The sequence below is a fragment of the Protomyctophum bolini genome (assembly GCF_963924005.1).
Source record: "Protomyctophum bolini genome assembly, chromosome: 3".
In the NCBI taxonomy this organism is placed as follows: Eukaryota; Metazoa; Chordata; class Actinopteri; order Myctophiformes; family Myctophidae; genus Protomyctophum; species Protomyctophum bolini.
In genome coordinates, this window is record NC_137864.1 from 35304681 (window position 1) to 35324357 (window position 19677).

The 19677-nt window shown below is 42.2% G+C and overlaps 2 protein-coding genes across 8 annotated transcripts; one reads left to right on the forward strand and one right to left on the reverse strand.

The window, feature by feature from the left end:
- The first annotated feature begins 803 nt into the window (after positions 1 to 803).
- Positions 804 to 11039, forward strand: trim25 (tripartite motif containing 25). 6 transcript variants are annotated; one of them, XM_080756277.1, is made up of 13 exons: positions 804 to 917; positions 1443 to 2168; positions 2324 to 2419; positions 2820 to 3053; positions 3437 to 3605; positions 4483 to 4509; positions 5633 to 5704; positions 6021 to 6107; positions 6532 to 6630; positions 6799 to 6840; positions 7478 to 7621; positions 7856 to 7915; positions 8017 to 11039. In XM_080756277.1, the coding sequence occupies exons 2-13, from the start codon at positions 1521 to 1523 to the stop codon at positions 8547 to 8549; spliced, it is 2211 nt and encodes a 736-aa protein (XP_080612403.1). In that variant the 5' UTR covers positions 804 to 917; positions 1443 to 1520; the 3' UTR covers positions 8550 to 11039. The 6 variants fall into 6 exon arrangements, with proteins under 6 accessions (XP_080612403.1, XP_080612405.1, XP_080612404.1 ...); XM_080756279.1 differs by lacking the exon at positions 5633 to 5704; XM_080756278.1 differs by lacking the exon at positions 4483 to 4509.
- Positions 10900 to 19564, reverse strand: dgke (diacylglycerol kinase, epsilon). 2 transcript variants are annotated; one of them, XM_080756332.1, is made up of 12 exons: positions 18723 to 19564; positions 18106 to 18262; positions 17847 to 17966; positions 17171 to 17314; positions 16806 to 16963; positions 16635 to 16683; positions 16321 to 16434; positions 16145 to 16216; positions 14686 to 14813; positions 14260 to 14371; positions 13828 to 14066; positions 10900 to 12526 (listed from the first exon to the last, which is right to left on the reverse strand). In XM_080756332.1, exons 1-11 carry the CDS (start codon positions 19196 to 19198, stop codon positions 13845 to 13847), a joined length of 1752 nt encoding a protein of 583 aa, XP_080612458.1. In that variant the 5' UTR covers positions 19199 to 19564; the 3' UTR covers positions 10900 to 12526; positions 13828 to 13844. The 2 variants fall into 2 exon arrangements, with proteins under 2 accessions (XP_080612458.1, XP_080612457.1); XM_080756331.1 differs by having other exon boundaries at positions 10900 to 14066.
- Between the last annotated feature and the right edge of the window lie 113 nt (positions 19565 to 19677).

The following is a 19677-nucleotide window of genomic DNA, read 5'->3' on the forward strand; positions in this document are numbered from 1 at the left end:
AAAATCGGAATGTGATGGTGACCTATTGAGCACAAACAGACAATCATGATTTGCTTGCTGGACCTATAATTAATTTATGTGCATTACATTTCCACCTCGCACATATAAATCAAAAGCAAGATGGATGCTAACGCGCTAACACCGTTAGCATGTTCTGTGTTGGTCGGAAAAAGGATAGATATGAAACTACTGGCCCAAATAAATGTCATACAAAATACAACAGCTAAAATCGGAATGTGATGGTGACCTATTGAGCACAAACAGCCAATCATGATTTGCTTGCTGGACCTATAATTAATTTATGTGCATTACATTTCAACCTCGCACATATAAATCAAGCCACAGTGCAGTCAGAGAGTAGTTCACAGGTCACACACAGGAGCAGTGAAAGGGGGAGGGGACTTGGGATGGCAGTGTAGAGTAGGCACGACATTGAGGGGTATAAACCATGCCGGTCGCGTGGTTCATCTAACGCGTGTGTCACTGTGAAGGACTGGCCCCATTAAGTGAACGTAGTTGGCGTAGTAGACGCCAACATGACGATTCTGACGTAGGCTGTTGAGGTTGAGCAAGAATAGCGTGTTTCAGAAAAGTAATATTTAAACAGTAAATAAGACATTTTTGGCGAATGCAATGTAGTCTATGTCTTTTGTGGGAGTGTGCAGGTTTTATTTTGCATAGAGAGATAGAGAGATGTGTGGTGGAAGTGTGGCTTGGTCGGAGATAGAGCACGAATGAACGGCCAGGTGCTCATGCACCCCTTTCTATTAGGGTAGCAGGATAGCTCATAGCTCAGCCTGCTCAGGTCAGTCGACAGGCAGGAACAACAGGCGGCGGAGAGAAAGCTGTTGCGACGTCCACGGTCCACCACTCTCTTAACGCCTGTCTGGCAACTTGGCATTGCGATTGGAAAGAAGGTAGGCAAATTATATGAATAATAAACATGTAAACTGCAGGGAGCTCTTAATTGTTCATTTTTGATTGAGCTATAGTAGGCACGGGGCTAAACTGTCGGAGATTTTCTTTAATCGACCCTGTCCCTTTCACAGATATTACAAATGTCAGACAGTAATCGATTGAACAAAAACGTTTCAGTTGTTGACAAAGCTACGTAACCAGGTATAGATACAATCATGCGGTAGGGTAGACTTCAGCATGTAGTATGTGACGACAAGACGTACGTGGCTACATTCTGAAACAAAAGGATCTTATTTAAAAATGCCTTGACTTACTTTTATTTCGTTTTTAGTAGCCTATAAACTATGGCGTTAACACCAACAGGCTAATCCAAGTTACCGTCAATTATTACATTACATTTTCTGACCAATTTTCCCCTGCTGGGTTCCCAGACTGAGAAATTAGTCACTGAGCCTGGCTGGCTGCAAGGCTGGCTGCTAGTTTCTGTTCTGTTGTAATCTGTAAGTTTCGTTTCTCTTTTGCAGCGTGTGCTGTGAGTGACGTAGGCTGACTACCAGGCTGTCTCCGGTTTCCAGCTAGTCTACTGTGCAGGAGCTGGCGTGATGGCTGACATGGACGTGGATGATAAGCTCTGTCTGATGAATCTGGGGGAAGAGCTGACCTGCAGCATCTGCCTCTGTCCATTTGACTGTCCGGTCACGATCCCCTGCGGGCACAACTTCTGTCAAGACTGCCTCTTGAGCACCTGGAGGGAGAGCTACACCTGCCCCCAGTGCAGGACCCACTTTGCCACGAAACCCCCGTTGATGAAGAACACGGTGCTCAGCACGGTGGTCGAAGCCTTCAAGATGAAGTCTAACCAGAGCGAGTCTGGTTGGACCGGAGGAGGACTGGAGGAGGACCTGCCCAAAGAACTTAAACAAGCGGAGCCGGTCAAAACCGAGGCGGTGCCGGCCTCCACCATATTGTGTGACACCTGTATGGAGGCTGTGGCATCCAAGACCTGCCTTACCTGCATGGTGTCCTACTGTGCTGTCCACTTGAGGCCGCACCATGAGAACCTCATCTTCCGCATGCACCAGCTCACGGAACCACTGGGTGACCTGTCTGAGCGCATCTGCCCCGAACACCACAAGATGATGGACTTCTTCTGCGTCAGTCATAGCCGAAGCATCTGCAGTTTCTGCCTGCAGCAAGTTCACAAAGGTTGCACCTTCTCCACCCCTGATGAACAGAAAGGGCTGAAACAGGTAGGAGAGGTGTGTGTGTGTGTGTGTGTGTGTGTGTGTGTGTGTTATTGAGTGTGTGTGTGTGTGTGTGTGTGTGTGTGTGTGTGTTATTGTGTGTCATGTTGAACACAAACACACCCATGATGAAATACCACCTTTTGCATTTGTTATTGTAGTCTGACTTGAGAGGCAAGTTGTCTTTGCTGAATAGCAAGATCAAGAAGAACCAGAATGTGATCTCTCAAATGAACGACATGCAGACCAAGATAAAGGTAACGCCCCTGATATTTCCAGAATCACAATTTCATTGACCTAAGAGTGTTAGTTTAAATGGACCGTTGTAGGGTTGGTTAAAATAATAACAAGAACATTTCTCAAAGAGAAAACCAGCACTCACGGAACTCTCGTTTTAGGCACTTTTAAGTTTTAATTATTCTTTTCATCAGTTGACACAGTATGCCGCAGAGCAGCAGTACAACGAACGCCTTTTCAAAATAATAACACTCCAGGAACTTCCTTTGTAGCTCAGTAAAAACAGGCTCAGTAATACACTTTTAAACATGTTTATGTACGATTCTTACTCATTTGCATTTCTTGTTAATTCTTGAACAAACTATGTATAAAAGGAGCATAACACATATCTGTTTCACGGTCTTCTCCGACTGTCACTAGGACTCGGCATCCAGCAGGAAGAGCGCTCTGGAGACTGAGTATCAGCAGATGCGAGAGCTGTTGGACAGCGAGTTGCACACAGCGATGGCCACCGTGGATCACGAGCAGGAGAATGCTCAGACGTCACTCCAACGCCTCTCCAAGAGGTTTGCTCAGAACGTAACACAAATGACTGCTGCCAAAGAGTGCATCAACAGTTTGTTGGGTCAGTCCCAAACTGTGGCCTTCCTTCAGGTGAGATGACATAGTGACAATGAAATTGCAGGTAGAGTAGTAAAAAGTAGTAAAAGTGTTGAAAGTTGCTCAGGAGGATAGGGGACAGGGTAGTCAACCACTTGACAGGTGCTGGTCCCAACGTGAACTCAGATCAAAGGCAACAAAGTAGAGATGCAAACTGTACTGTATGTAATCTTTAATTGAAGCGGAGTAACGTTTCAGGCCCATTTCCTTCTTTAGACTGAAGGTTGTTTCACCACGCAACACCAACGTAAATCAAACGCATAGGCCTAGGCTGTTTTTGAGATTCTTTGTTTATAATGACATGCCCAAAACGGGGACACCAGGGTTAATGTGGTTAAAAGAAAGGTGTGGCAATTCATATTATTTTTGTGCCACAGGCCTCAGTTGACCTGCCCTCTGCAGTAAGCTTTGACCCATACACCCCTCGAATCACCCTGGACTCCAAGGCAGTGATGGGGTCGTACGCTTTCGCTGCCGTGCTGAAGGAACATCTGATGCACATATTCCAACAACCCACTGAGGCCAGGCTGCAGATGCTAAAACCAGGTAAGCGTTAGCCTCGGAAACTGCAGGTGTTTTGTTTTCAAAGGGAGGGGAAAAAAGCCTGGCCAAGCAGGAAAAGTGCATAGTGGGAGTGAACTTTGTATTTCACTAAAAGAATAAAGTCGCTCCAACTTTGGTGATGTCCGTGTTCTCCGCTGCGTTCTACTGGGGAGGGGAGGATGAGAGGGGAAGCAGGCTCATAGGTTGGTGAACCAATAGCAAGTCGGCGTCAGTTTCCAGCACTAGTTTGTTATGCCCCTCTATGGTAAGCGTGGAAGCTGGACATTTATGGAAGAATTACAACGTTAGTACAGGTGAGGAAAAGAATCATCAACATGTGTCCAAAAGGCAAAAACAACTCCATGAGAGAAAGGGGGAGAAAATGGTTCAAACAATAGCCATGTTTCTGTACAAATGTAAGAGAAACAGGACAGCTAATTTTGCATAATTCCACAGTTTCACAAAAACCTTTGGCAGATTGGAGGTGATAAAATAATTATGATTAACACTTTCTATGAAGCAGAGCCTATAACTATTATGCATGCAAACATTGCATGCATAATGCATTATGAAGGTATACTGATGTATAAAGCATCATAATTAGATATGGGCAATTGACTGTTAATTAACCACACTGAAATAAATTAAAAAGAAGAGCGGATGGTAGAGTGCATACTATATCCTTGGTGTAGCCGGCCCGGTTTTGAATCCGACCTGAGGCTGTTTGCTTCCTCCAACTTTCTCCTGCCATTTTCTGTCTCTCTCCGCTGTTATCAAATACAGGCTTAAAAAAGCCACCCACAAAAAGCCACTGTGCATTGAATGCTCCATTTAACCCTTGATAACTCTGACTTAAAAGTGCTGTCTTGTTTCATTACAGAACTCAACATTGCCATGTGTGTAACTGGTGAGTTGATGTTAATTGAGCCATGATGTCTGATGGATGGCATCAAATCTAACAATGAATCCTTGTACAGTTCAGGTCTCCTCTAATTAGTGATTATTTGGTTGGTGTTGGATAGCTACAGTATTTTAAAATCCATGATAAAAGAAAGACTCTTTGAGAGGTTTGGTATCAACAGGTGAAACAAGTGCTCTGCTCTCACCTGAAACTTGGAAAAGGGGCTTTTGTGTAGTCTGTAACCTAGGTGTGGAATACATCAAATGCAACCACTCAAGACACAGGAAATCCTAGAGAGTAGTCGAAGACGGTAGCCAAACAAACAGTCCAGAACAACAAAGGGGTGACGAAGGCAAGGAGTGGCACTGCAGATAGCCAGGTCTGGAGGATGAAAGAAACAAATTAGCAACACTGCTAGCACTGCAGCTAAAACACAAGAAATGCTCTACAGAGTACGAACAGCAACTGAGTAGAGGGCAACTATACTTGCCAGGCGTTTCTATGGGACGATCTGGCGAGGAGTTGGGGGAAGGCAGGGTTTTTTAAGACTGGTGTTGATTTTAGAATGGGAACAGGTGTGCAGTGCCACACCCAGGCAGCTCGTCAGAGGGGAAGGAACAGAGGTGAGCAGTGGGTTGTTCCCAAGGTTAATTAAATGAGGATAGGAGGCAAAGACTGTACGGTGGACTCCATATTGCTCCCTGGAAGGAAAGAAACATGCGCAATGGGCTATATGTAGCCAACACTTCCGTGTTCAGCTTCCTTGGTCTCAATTACTCATGTTTCTTTCCTTCCAGAGAGCAACATGGAGTCCACCGTACGGTCTTTGCTTCCTAACCTTATTTAATTAACCTTGGTTGTTCCCAGGAACACCAGAAGTTGGAGGTGGAGGGTTCGAAAACCGTAACGGCAGAAAAGACTCAGTGAATTGATTTAGCTTGAATGCTTTTAAATCCACAATGAAATAATCGGATGCAGATGCTTTGATGATGATGAATGGCAATCTGAATCAAATCATGGTGCCATGCTTGTCTAAATTGGTGCTAAATTGGTTGTTGGATCACTACGGTATTATAAATTCCATGCATAAAGAAAGGCTCTTGTAATGAGAGGTTTGGTATCTCAACAGGTGAAAAAAGGGCTTCTCATCTTGGATTTAGTGCCTTCTCACCTGCAAGAACCGTTCCACAGCCACTATTTGGTATTATCATTTAAATTTCTGTCTCACAGTTTTGGCGAGTACAATGACGGCCATATTGTCCACTCCGTGCTGGACAATTAATTTTGTCTTTGCGTTCTCAGGACATTTTTATTAATTTCTCTCCTAAATGGTAAATGCCTGTATGGAAATTGGAAAAAAGGGCTTTTATGTATTCTGTACCCGAGGCATGGAATCCATTGCAGAAAGCCTTGAAACTTGATTTAGCTTAAATGCTTTCAAATCCATAATGAAGGAATACTGACAGTGGTAGATACTTAAATGTCTTTTTTATCTGCTCACAAAATTGACTCAACAGGTGAAACCACTCAAATGAATGCTTCTCAATCTCATCTTGGGTTTAGTGTCTTCTCACCTGCAAGAACAGTTCCACAGCCACTATTTGGTATGATCATTTCTGTCTTACAGTTTTGGGGAGTACAGTTTGCTTTGTCTTTAACTATATTCACATTGGCGGCTTGGGGTGATTAACCCCAGGGTCGGCAGTGGCTCAGGTGGTAGAACAGGGTCCCGGTTCGATCCCCCCCACTAACCCAGGTGCCCCTGGGTTAGTGTAGAACTAGAAGTGTCCTTGAGTAAGACACTGAAACCTAACTTCTCCCAATGAACAGGTTGGTGCCTTGCATGGTTTACTCTGCTGACGGTAAATGTGCTTTAGGTAAAGGCGCTATATAAATGACCACTTACAGACTCTGTCCCCCTTCCTCCCGAGTATGACATTAGAGCAAAATGGCTGCTGTGTCAATATGGTCCATACTATTAAAAGTTTACTTTGAAAGAATGTTTAAATATTTGCTACTGGGTTTCAGGTGAAACGCCATTGCTACCAGTACCAGGACCACCAAGGCACCTCCGGTCCCCAAGTCCAGGAGCCCCGCTCAGGGCTGGCCAGGCCAAGAAACCACCAAGTAGGAAAATACTGTCGTTGACTAAACTTGGATCGAATTATCTTGTGATTTTGTTTGAGATTATTTGAATTGGTTTTAAGAATGCATCAATGGGATGCCTTCTTAAAGTCAAACTACAGTAAGTTCTTTACTGATGCTGTTGTGTACTGTTGCTTTTCCATTTTTTAGGACAAAAAAAGGACCAAACTGAGAAGAGCCAGAAAACTGACCGTATGTAAAATCTTCATTGTTACCATGCTTATGTTTCCTTGATATGCCTCCTGTAACAGCAATTTCCATCTTCCAATGTTTCCTAGTCTCGGTCCGACATTGTCAGACCTTTGCTCCGTCGGCTAGAAGGGTGTCGGAAAATAGTCCGCCTCCCCGTTACTTCACGGCCGGGTAAGGGAGTGATGCAGAGTAGACATCGAAACAAACGGATGGATGTCCAGTCGATATTGCCATTTTAGTTTTATTTATTGAAGTTGCAAGTGTCCAAAGATAATATTGCCACCAGGCTTTAGTTCCGACACTATTATTGGTCCGACAGTCATTAGACTGACAACCTACCTCAAACCCTAACCTAACCATAACCGCAAGCACAGGAGCAGTGCATGTTCGAGGGCTAGTCCGACTGTTGTTCCCGCAGGCTAATGCTCCGTCGGAATTACCATTTAGTTCCGACACTATTATTGGTTCTACACTCATTAGACCGACAACCTATCTCAAACCCTAGTCCGACCATTGTTCCCGCATGTCGAACTAATGCTCTGTCAGAATTACCATCGCATCCCAAGAAACCACACCCAGTGCTGTGAAATCTAACCTGGATTTTAATTTAAAAAATGTATTCCAATTATTTTTGTAGAACAAGGCAAGAAGCCTTCAAATAATATGAAAGCAGCCCATTCCATGGAGAACCTATTGGATATGACATTGAAAGAGATGGATTGTACATTGAAAGAGACACCCAGAGGCCGCCCCCAGGCGAAGGAACCTAAAGAGAAGCCAGGTAGAATAACCTGTCCACATTTAAAATAGGGAAATGGAATAAAGTTTCTCAGTGCAAATCCCAGTGCTCCCATTACTAATTGTAATATGGAAGGTTTTGAGTAATGTCACAAGATCTAAGCTAATCAAATAAATACGTTAAAGTATTTAACATTTTCCCAGATGCAGTGGCACAATAATCAATGTTTTTACTATATTCCTTTTCCCTCTCTAATTGTTTTATCCTCTTATCTAGAACACTCGGGAATCCCTCCTAGCATTACATCTGCTGCCAAAAGAACCGAGCTTCTACAATGTAAGAATGTGGGCATGTTTAGATCAGTATCATCCTGTGCCAGTGTGGACAAAGTAGCTGCAGTAGCTCAATGTTGACTCCCGTTTGTCTCCCCAAAATAGATGGCACAGTGCTCACCTTCGACCCAAAGACGGCCCACAAGCGCATTGTCCTCAGTGAGGAATTGACCAAGGCCACTGTGTCTGACGAGCCAGCGACCTACCCAGACAGCCCATCGCGTTTCACTGTCTGCACCCAGGTGCTCTCTTCCAAGGGTTTCGCTAGAGGGCGTCACTACTGGGAGGTCAAAATGAGTATCAACAACTTCATTGGCATAGGGATAGCGTACAACAGCATGGACCGCAAAGGGCCCTCCAGCAGAATGGGTCGCAACAGTCAGTCGTGGTGTGTCGAGTGGTTTAACGTCAAGCTGTCTGCCTGGCATGATGGCAGTGAGACAGTGCTGGCAAATAACAGTCCCAAGCGTGTGGGTATGTTGTTGGATTGTGAGGACGGGGCACTCACATTCTATAATGTAGCTGACAGGGCGTATCCCTTCCATACATTCGTGTTCCCATTCACCGAGACGGTGTACCCAGCCTTCTGGATCTTTTCCAGTGGTGCATCCGTTAGTCTTTGCAAGCTGCAAGCATGAGACCTGAACATCCTCATACACACCTACACTCTAAATACTTCTCTAATCTAAATACTACAAAAAATAAAAAAAATAAAAAAAGCAAATAACTTAAATCAATCTAGATGTGTACATATAGATTACAGAAACGCACACAATACTCAAAATAATTTAGTATAACATTAGTGTATTTCAACTTGTAGAGATAGAGGATAATATTAAAACTACGTGCTCTGAACTCTTCTGTTAGAACTCTTCAGTTCTAACAGACTGATTTACCGCATGCTATAAAGTTAAACCAGTCTTAAAAAAAAGTATGTTGCAATTGCTGATCTGTTTTGCCATAATGTAGGAATCATTGTACCGGTATTTGCTTATTGGTCTTGACTCTTGAGTCAACCAAAGCTGTTCACTGAAAACGACATAAAAGTTAGTGTGATCATACAGCATGCCACAATGATAGCAACTAGCTGTTCTAAAATAAGAATTTGATAGTCACCAGTATTATGTAAAATAAGAATGTGTTGGTGACCAGTAAATAGAGGAAGTGTAAGTCACTCTATATGATTCACATATCTCATGACCGTTTGTAATACGACATGCTCTCTTTTTTGAAGGATATCCCAGCAAGCACGGTCAGGACCTGGACGAATTAGTGGCGTCTCGATTGGGGCCAAATCAAGTCAAACCAAGACTAGTCAGATTTGACCCAGAATATCACCTGATTTTCAACCAGAGAGTCCGATCTGGCCCAGAATAAGTTATATTATATTATAACTGGTGAAGACGTTATGGAAATGATGTAAGAACATCCCCATATGGGCTGTGATCTGGCCTAGTCCTGAACGTCACCAGTCACCGGACGTCGTCGTCATGACGTCATTTGGCTTGCTGGGTAGAGGTAGTTCAAGTGGTAGTAATTCTGCAGTTGCCATGTTGTTCAGAGGCTAAATGCATGTACTCCATGGCAGCAGATGGTGATGCTTGTCTCTGAAACAATACTAGTAAACACTTGCAGAACATGCAATGTGCAGTATTTGTTTGTGTTTACCAACTTGACTATACCAATGATACCTGATGCCTCAAAATACAGTATGTCATGAAGGAAGCTAGATTGATAACTTGTTTGCCATGTGCAATTTGAATGAGGTATTCGGAGTTAACATGTGAAGATAGCCTTTATACTTCTCCTTTCAATGTTTATGGTCTTGTCCTATTTGGCCTGACTGATGAGAACATTTGAAAATATGGAGATACAGCATCGATATGCAACACAAAGACTGGCAGCATACTTCAAAGTAAGTGGGATTTGGTTTTTTGACTTTTTTGAAAGTTCTTTGTGGAAGAAATTGTTGCAACTTCGCTCTAAGTGTTGAACTTTAGACCCTGCCCCTGGAATACTGGGCTGATATTGTGGTGTTATCTGTGGTAGTGATCGGCTAGTAAGAAAATCAGGAAAAAAAAAAACAATGCCTTTTTTTTTTTCTCCGCAAACATTTCGTTATGTTTCCACAAGAAGTATGCTGCAGCCCTTAGTTGTATTTTGCTGTGTGTTATGAGTGGATATAAGATACCATGGCTCATTCACGTCTTGGTGTCTTCTGTCTGGACTTAGCTTAGTTAATATAATTTCAAATTACAAAGTCAGGATTCTATATCTTCTCTAGATTCCGCACCAACTAAGCTGTTCCGTTGGGTGTCAAGCCGCCCATCCTAAAGAACAAGCATGTTGATTTTGGTGTATAGGTATACACAAAGTGAAAGCCGTTGCTGATCAATGCAGAGTTCTATTAAAAGATGTTTTCTTTTGCTAAGACTTTACTGCTTACCTGAGGTTACCTTGGGATTAATGCAGTATGGTCAAAGATTGGTTGAAATAACAACCAACTACATCTGACTATAGTACTTCAACTGCTGTGTCAGACTGGGTCATTTAAGAAGTTTCCCAGTGCGCATTGCATACAGCATAGTTCCATTATATATTGGTACAGACTAAACAAGGGTGCTCCTCAGATTTAAGATTTCAAAAAGCAAAGGTTTACATTACACTTATCCCATGTATTTCATTGTAAATGACTGACCTAACAACAGAGAAAAAAGTAGTTTTTCTAATGTTTTGCTATGGAAATCAACGGTCTCTGTAACCACTTGTATATTCAATATGTACTAGTATAGGTAACATGCGGTACATCACTTCATTGTATACCACTGCTGATTGCAATCTGAGTGTGAAATCCCCAGTGTTCCATATTATGCATGTTTGCTTGTTTGGATAAACTACTATATACATGAGAATTGTTAGTACTGCCTTGTGCATTACTGTATATAGTTATGGGATATTTCTCAATTCAGAGGCAAAGAAAAACACTGGTAATGTAAAAAATATTTATGGGCACATCGTCGGATCCAAATGCTCATAACAATACATTCAGTTGTTTTAGCAGATTTACCAAATCAGTTTGTTTTTTCAATTACTTAATGATTGTTTTCAATAAAAGCTTGTTTACTCAGTCCCAGTTCATTTTTGAATGACTTCAAAGACAATGGTTGCTTAAGACACTCATCTGTTAGTTTCTCTTACAGTAGCTATTATAACAACTTAGCTCTGTCAAACATTAGATTGGCATTAGATTAATTTTAGTTTTACACAGTGGCCGTCTTTCTAAGATTGTACACACATGGGGCTCTATTTTCGTCCATGCTAAACCCGTTCAACTAGCCGATCTACATCGACTATTTAAAAATGGTAGTTTAGGGATAAGGGGTTTAGACCATAAGCTCCTATCCGTGTAGGAGGGGGGGACCCAAACAACCACTCCCAGTGGTTTTCCAACACATGGAAAGAAACTCCCATAAGATAAATAGAATGAGCAATACATTTAGCATGAGTCACGTACAGTACTATGCACTGCTCTGTATCTATGACGGTGTTGTAAACAGACAGGTCAACGTTCAGATTGGCAACGAGACATAACAAACACAAGTTAATCATCACACAAGTTCATTGTCATGGCTACAAGTACAACTACCTGCAGAATTGCTGCAAATTCCACAAGCGTAGGCATTATTTGGGCAACAACAATTGATCCCTGTTCAGCCTTATGTGCAGCCATATTCTTAAAGTTTGATTTAATTCTGTATAATAAAATATTTCTATGCCGGTAGGCTTTGATTACATAGTAAAGCAATAAACATTCTGTATTCTTTTCTTATGGCTGTAAGCACCAGGCAACCATTTTGGTAGAAAGAGAAAAACATCCATCAGCATCAACCTGTCATTTCTGAAATTATTTACATTCAACAGGCTACTCAAATTCAAAACTGATCAAATTAAATAATTTGAAGTGTACACATAAGCATAACAGATCTAACCACCAGTAACAAGTCAAAATGTAACCATGAGACAAAAATGTAGTCAGTACTGTGTGTAAGAAATGACTTTTCAGGAACTGTCATATAAAATACTAACTCTAGAACAACCAACCTGTGGTTAATGTTGCCAACTGCATGAACAAGGACGACTTAAAATACAACATAATTGACACAAACATTAAATAAGAACACGGTAGTAACATAATTTCACAAACACTAACTTATAGCAGTTAAAGTTGTTTTAGGTGGTCTAGTCTTTGCACGATTATAAACCGTTTTCTATGCAGTGCAAGCGCCACAACAGTGCAACACAAACGTAAACTAGGAGAGAAATGGAGTGGATAAGATTTCACGCAGTGTAGCTCATTAGCAGCAAAATATATAATATTCTCCACTCTGGTTTACAAAGGGTTCTTCTGGAATATACTGTATGTACTATATATATGTAACCAGTGCTGACACAGCATATTAATTTGGCGTGCATCTTGTGACAGTGCATCGTGAGCCTGTAAAATCTCCAGTGATAAGACGACATAAAAATATATTATTTTTCATTGTCAGTTAGTGTCAGAGCCCTTGCTCTCTCCTGAGTGTAGATCACCCATTTCAGAGCCAGTGCTGATCTCCTGAAGGGATGTTAATAGTTAATCGCCGTTAATTAGTCGGTTAAACTTAACAGTTAATAACGTAATATTGTAATTAATTGAACATTATGCGGTTCTATCATTGGGTGGTTTTCTGTGACTGTAAAGCTGTCTGCGCGTGTGTGTGGCCGAGGAACGCACATACAAAGATGCCATTGCCTGGCTGTCCCTGTATCGTCAATGGTAAATATTTGATTAAGGAATATAATATGCCTTTTGTATTATTTCTGTATATCAGCTAAATGTAGATTTGTATGTTAGACATTGAGGGAAATTAAGATTCTCAGATTTTTAACAAAAACGCTGCTTATCAACTAACCGGTTAATCAATCGAAAAGCTTATCAAAACGTATCAATTAACTATTAATGCATCAATCGATAATTCACATCCCTACCTGAAGCAAAACAAGACAATATCACCATTAACCAAACTTGAATTGCCTTAACACCTATTCAGAGCCTAATTTTACCCATTTTAGTACTTAGAATATGTCTGTTTTTCTTTTGCATCTACATATGCATTTACTTTGACTATGGCAGAAGGTATCGCTGCAAATTCTCAAGAAACTTTGCCCAAAACATTCTTCTCCTGACATTACCACCTGTGACAAGGGAATGTAACCCCAGAGCTGTTGCAAGCTCTGGGTTATGTGCGAGTAAAGGTATACGGTATACATTGAATATAGTTATACACTCAGGCCCAATACCGAACGAACGCATGGAACCAACTGAAAATATATGAATCCTTTCAGAATTATGTCAATTGTGCAAAATCCCATTGTCTGACACTAAGCCATTCGCAAACCAAAGTTATTATAATTTACATTTTTCTTCTTTTTTTTAAATAAATCTTTCAAGCGGATTTTCTGGTTTAGTTGTTTACATTTTTTGAAAAGGCTTAGTTTTAAAGTTAGTTATTGAAACATGTATTAGTCAGGGGCAAGATTCAACAATGTCATAAAATTTGCAAAAATAGCAGATACGATACGTGCGCTTGTAGATTTTTGACAAAGAATAAAATTATATGGAGATTTTCAGTAGGAGTTTGTTTTGTAAACACAAAAAATTGTTTTTGTTTGGCAACTAAAATGTTTTTTCCAATTCTAGTTTTCATTCTTTTGTTAGTTTTAGTTAACTATAATAACTCTGGTGGAAACTTGAGATCCTTTAAATTAATACAAATAATCCAAGGGACAAACAAAGAACATAAAACATAGGGGTTGAGTTGGAAAGTTGACTAAACTAAGGCAAAATAAAGCAATACAGTGTAAGCTTCCTATCACCTGATGTTGGGCGTGGGTTATGCACGGGCGTAAACGGGGGCCCCTTGTGGGCTGGGTGATTCATGGGGGGTGGCACTGTCACCATCTGAGGCGCTGGATTCGTCGTCGTCATCCGTCTGCTCGGCGCTGTGGTATAGCATGAGGATCTGGGTCTTGTGAGTGATGGTGATGGTGCAGGGGCCCTGGGCCCACGGCTCACCGTCCACCTGCATGGGCATCCTGGAACTCTTCAGAACCAACTGCAGGAGGAAAACATTCCGTGAAAACGAATTCCAAATGTATGGTATGCTGAGGAAAACGACGGAATTAGCAATACATACACGATCATACTAGTACTCCAAGTGTATTGTGGCATAAAATGCAAACAGGATGTGTTGTGTGGTGTTGGCGAGTATGTGCGTGCGTGCGTGCTTGCATGTGTTGTCACCTCACCCTGACAGTGTGAGCCTGACCCAGCCGTACAGGGTTGGCAAGCTTGACCTGGATCTGAGCACAGTGGAAGGAACCAAACACGCCCACCACCTCCAGTAGACCATCATCCAGCCTGGGGAGGAAGGGATTTACAGAAGAGGAAAAGTGTGAGGAACCAGGAAAGATGGTGAGATACATAAAAAAACACCTACACAGCAGTGGTTCTCAAAGGACACCCAAATTAATATGTATTTGGCCGCAGACTCCCGATCTGAAAAGGTAAAATAATAAGAATAATAATAAAAGAAAACCCTATGTGTATACATGGTTAAAGTGGTTCAACAGATTTTTATGCTATAACAACTATGATTAACTATTGGCTTTATTGTCCAGACATGGCTCATACAAGGTGCATGTAATTCCCTTGTAGGAAAGTGTAGGTATTACCGTGTTGGGGGGCAAGGCTCATCTCCCATTCCTTCCCACAGTCTGCAGCCCCCTCCCCAGTAACCTATGTTACAGACAATGATGCCCTCCAGACTGGGCAGTGCCACCCTCTCCCCGTCCATCTCCAACTGTGAAAAATAACATACGAAATTACAAATTAAATACATGCTTGAAATTATACAGATGAGAAAGAAGCACAACTCAAAGCACCATTGCATACACATCATGAGGAAAATTATTGAGTTGTTTCACAATTTAATTGAATTACCTATTTTTAAAGCTACAAAGTGTCGGTTGTCTCCCTCTTCTGACGGAAAGAAGTCATATGTTGCAACAATGTCTAAAGATTGCAGAATATCTAATATCCAGCTTCTGCTTCAAACAACTTTAGTGACATCGTCGACCAGTAGATGTTCTACCCGACACCAAGGTCAGCATTTATCAATGGAACTGTTCTAGGGAAACCACTACATAATCAATTAATCGGACGATTATTGAAACAATTAATCGTATTATGGCACTCATTTTAGACAAACAGATTATTATATTTTCCTCAGCTGCTGATTGGGCCGCTATTAAAATAAAGCTGTGTGATATTTTGCTTTGCAATCGCTACTGTGCATGTGCAACTATGTCTCACTCCTCTTTATCTTAAATGTATTGCCACTATGGGGTGCCAAAAGGTCCCTGAGCGCCAGTTTCTATACATTTCTTTTTTTTTTGCCCAACGTTATACACGTCTGAAAAAGACGACAAAGAGGTCGTTGGCGCTGTGGGAGTTGCTAAAAAAGGAGTCAAGTAGGTCGTTGGCAGACATCGAGTTAATTACATTTAACACTGGAAGAAAACATGGTTAGTATAGTTGCTAATATAGTATAGAATAGTTGCTGATTCGATTTAAGATTACCAAATTAGTTGGCAACTATTTTAATAATCGATTTGATTACGATTAATCGTTGCAAGTTTGCAACATTAGTATTAACACACTCTACCATACAGAATGCATGTATTTATTCATTCAAATAAGTCTTGGATTCATTGTTGCTTTTCAAATCTTGGTCAAAACTTGGTCTCGGTCGCTGCCAACCCCCCTCTGTTGGCCTGGGGAGGGAGTAGACAACCACATGCATGTGCAGTGATGGTGTTGGTGTAATTACTTTCAAGGCCCGTTAGAACATTGCTTTCCCTTGTGAGGTCAATATCAAGCAGGATCTCAAAACTTCTGAGATATTTGCTTTCATGCTTCATGCAAATCCTTTTTGAAATATGTGTCAGTAAATGGGGCAAGAAAAATAAATATAATACTTGGTAGTCAGAATTCATGAACTTGACAGATTCTCAGTGCAGAATACAACAAATGGAGAGAAATGTCTGCTGCTTGCAAGTCACAGAGGTCAATGCACATAAACAAAGGGATATCGATCATAGTAATTTAGTAACTTAGTTACTATAGGCCTACCTCAATCCTCTTATCCAGATCCTTGCATTCCTGCACTAAACAATCTTTGGTGCCGTAAAGGAAATACACAGCCTGGGAACACAGTGGAAATAGATTAATAATAAGACACTACCATGGTCTGCGTCCTTGAGTTTACATTAACATTTTAATATTCAAATATTGTCTCCCTTTCTCACCTTATTGATGATGCGACTAGAGAAGAAGGAGGGTGTCTTTTGTCTGTGCGTGTGAAAGTTCAGTGCCATCAGAGCATCTGGCCCCACTGAGAAGTAGTTATTCATAGACAGAACCTGGAGAGAGCATATGCCATCTATATCTTTGTATAGTCAAATCAGTCAGTGTCATTCTGTAATTGTAGGTAAAGAGTCTCTTATCTACCACCACTTAGTAGCTGATTGCTACTGTATAATGAAGCCCAAGATGATTCAATAGTTGAATAAATTGTTTATAAATTAATTTTATCCAAAAAGTAAATTAATACTGGACTCACCTTTGGTTTACGAAAGTAGAGGCCTTTTGAAGCTACCTGTACTTTCCACCTGAAAACATCAACACAGTCAATAATAACAACAGCTATAACAGGTAGTAGACAACTATAACAACATGCCCAGAACTGCCCATTAGTCTGGAGTGAAAGTTGTTCTTGGTATCATTGCCTCACCTGTCCATTTTAACCACCTCGGCATCCAGAACGTTACGGAGCACCTGCTCCACAGGGATCTCCCCAGCGTATCCAGACCCCCAGCCCAACGTATTAGACAGATCATTTCCTGTCCCGAGGGGCAAAATCGTCACCCTAGGGATAAACTGGTCATGGCCCTAACATAATAGGAAATGGAAAATATAAGCAGTGAAGAGAGGTGAATAAAGGTGACTAAAATATGTCTGATTTTCAGTATTAATAATGATACAGTAAATTACAGTGGTCTTATTTTCTGGGTCAGATGTCCAATTGAAATTATATTTTCTGGCCTTTGTCATTTAAAAGAAAAGTAAAAACAGTCAGCATTTGCACTCATATCTCACCTTAAGCTTCATGGTGTCAATGGCATCCAGCACCCAGCCAACAGTGCCATCCCCTCCACATACGAGCACCCGAACACTGCCAGGAGGAAGCAAGGTGCACAGCTGGAGGGCTTTGGTTGGAGCCAGCTCGGCCAGATCGAACACCTGGAGGGGAGAGGGAAAAAAACAACGTAAAATAGACGTGATTAAGAAATGCAGTAGCCTACAACAAAAGGGGCATGGTTTGTGCAGTATGAGGGAATCAAAATGCATTAATATTAAGAGAGGTCAGGAAAATCAAGCATCATCATCACCATCACACAGTGGTTTTCCTTGTAAAAACTGTATATTGTGAGGAAATGAAAGTATGATGATAGACCTCACTTATTACATGTACAGTACAGTACCGAAGTCTGATATCAAAACCATGGTTTATGAAGAAATCTTCTCATTCACAATTATTTTAAAAATCACTTCATACAAGAACTGTACCAAATTCGGGGCATTCTGTCAAGAGAGGTGGCTCTATTGTTTTTGGCTTCTTTTGATCATTTTACAATTACAGCTTCGGTTGATATTTGGTAACCATGTATTCATTTTTATTTTGCATAGATTTTTGGAGAACAATAGGTACTGTATATATATTTTTAAACAGAACATTTCTTTGTCATAGGCTACTATAGGCAGGGATACTGACCTGAACAGGGTTAAGGACTGTGCGGAACTCTCCCAGCAACACCTCCCCCATGTTGTTACCACTCCGAGTGTTAGCCAGGACTAGCACTGGAGTCCAGCCACTACCACAGGCCGATGCCAGCTACACACACACACACACACACACACACACACACACACACACACACACACACTTAATACCAGCATTGCGTGAAACTTCTCCAATATGTATGTGAGCAAGTGCTACACAGCCTTTGAAGGGGGCATTTATAACGTCAGACCTTGCTGTATTCATCAGGATGTCTACGGCGGAGCTTGTTGACATGGTGCAGGTAGAATGGGGGGATGATGAGGCTCCGGAATTCGCCCAGGTCACAGGCCTCAGACGCCAGGCTGTCCATGCAGTCATCATGCACTGTGGTCTGACACCATACACACCTGTTGGGGGAGAGAGGGGGGACACAAAATGTCTTACACATTGATCAATGTCATGTGTACTGTGTCACCTAAATGTCCTGGTTTTTGGGAAGCGTGTAGACCTAAATGAAACAAACTACAGTACTTTCAAACAAGCCACCAAGGTAGTAAGCAGTTAGCAACAGCTCATTCATTTAACCAAGAGCTCAATTCATTTTCATCATCCTTATGTACAATATGTTATTAAACTATAACTAACACATCTGCAGTCTGGCTGGAGCCAGATTCCCTACTCTCACATTGAGAGACCTTTAGATCCTGGTCATGGTAGGATCGACATCCTACTAGTTACTGCATGTAGCTCTAAAGTAGGGATTCCGCCTGATTGGATCTCGAGGGAAACCTGGGTTCGAATCCCGGGAAAGACATAAAAGAACACATTGCAGCATTATTTACCATTTAAGGCTTTACTGTGCATTACCTTAAGTCGCACAACTTGGGCTGGGTCCCGCACTGTTGCTTGCACACCGCACAGTAGCTGGCGAGGGGCACGTTTCCCCGAGCCCAGCGGTGCTCCATGGTGCCATGCTCGGTCGGGGCCATCATGATCTCCTTGCAGGGCAGGCTGCGGTCGGCCCGCCGCAGACACTGCTCGTCGGCGCACAGCCCGCAGCAGTCGCAGAAGGCGCCCTGCATGATGTGCTGCGAGCACACACAGCAGTACGTGGGCTTGTTGAACAGGTCCGTGACGTGCCAGCCGTGCTTGCTCTTACGAAAGAAGTCCTTCATGTGAGTTTTCCTCTTGGAGCGCTGGGCGCTGCACCACAGCGTGATGATCACCGGCACGATCACGGCCACGGACGTCCAGAACAACAGCGTCCATTCCTCTTTGGAGCCTCTCTGGTGTTGGTGGTGCTGGTCGTCGTTCACCTCGCTGCTCCCAGCCTCCCCGCACATCGTTCAGTTCAGACGGGGGTGGTGGGATGGCTGAGGATGGGTGGGTGTTGTTCGCGGTGACGGCGATTTTAAGAAGGAACGAACCGGAACGACGCACGTCGTCCAGTCGAGCAGAGATCAATCTGAGCGAGCCCCGATGTAAACAACACAGCCGACTGTGTGTGGGGCGCGGGCATTATTGTGTCCCATTGTCGTTGTTGTGTTATTATCGTGACGGTGACGAATACTGACCTCCGAAATGACAACTTCAATGAAAAAATTAAAATCCTCCACCATGCTAACCGAGCTAACTCGCCCAGGCTAACCTTAGCATCACACCAGCTCCAGAGTAGACCAGCGCAGATGTTGGCTGCTGCTGCTGCTCACTTCACTTGCTCAGTGCTCAGAAATAATCTACCGCTTCATTCTGAGTCATTTATACTTAAACTCTCGCGAGAGTGTCGCTTGCAAAAAAGTATAGATCTACAAGCTAAAAATGC

Excerpts from the sequence above, each read along its gene's own strand:
- trim25 (XM_080756277.1), top strand. The coding sequence starts at position 1,521 with ATGGCTGACATGGACGTGGATGATAAGCTCTGTCTGATGAATCTGGGG. Across the intron at positions 2,420-2,819 it reads ACATGCAGACCAAGATAAAG|GACTCGGCATCCAGCAGGAA; the intron begins GTAACGCCCCTG and ends GACTGTCACTAG. Across the intron at positions 3,606-4,482 it reads GCTGCAGATGCTAAAACCAG|AACTCAACATTGCCATGTGT; the intron begins GTAAGCGTTAGC and ends GTTTCATTACAG.
- dgke (XM_080756332.1), bottom strand. The coding sequence starts at position 19,198 with ATGTGCGGGGAGGCTGGGAGCAGCGAGGTGAACGACGACCAGCACCAC. Across the intron at positions 17,315-17,846 it reads CAGTCCTTAACCCTGTTCAG|GTGTTCGATCTGGCCGAGCT; the intron begins GTCAGTATCCCT and ends TCTCCCCTCCAG. Across the intron at positions 16,435-16,634 it reads TCTACTTTCGTAAACCAAAG|GTTCTGTCTATGAATAACTA; the intron begins GTGAGTCCAGTA and ends TGCTCTCTCCAG.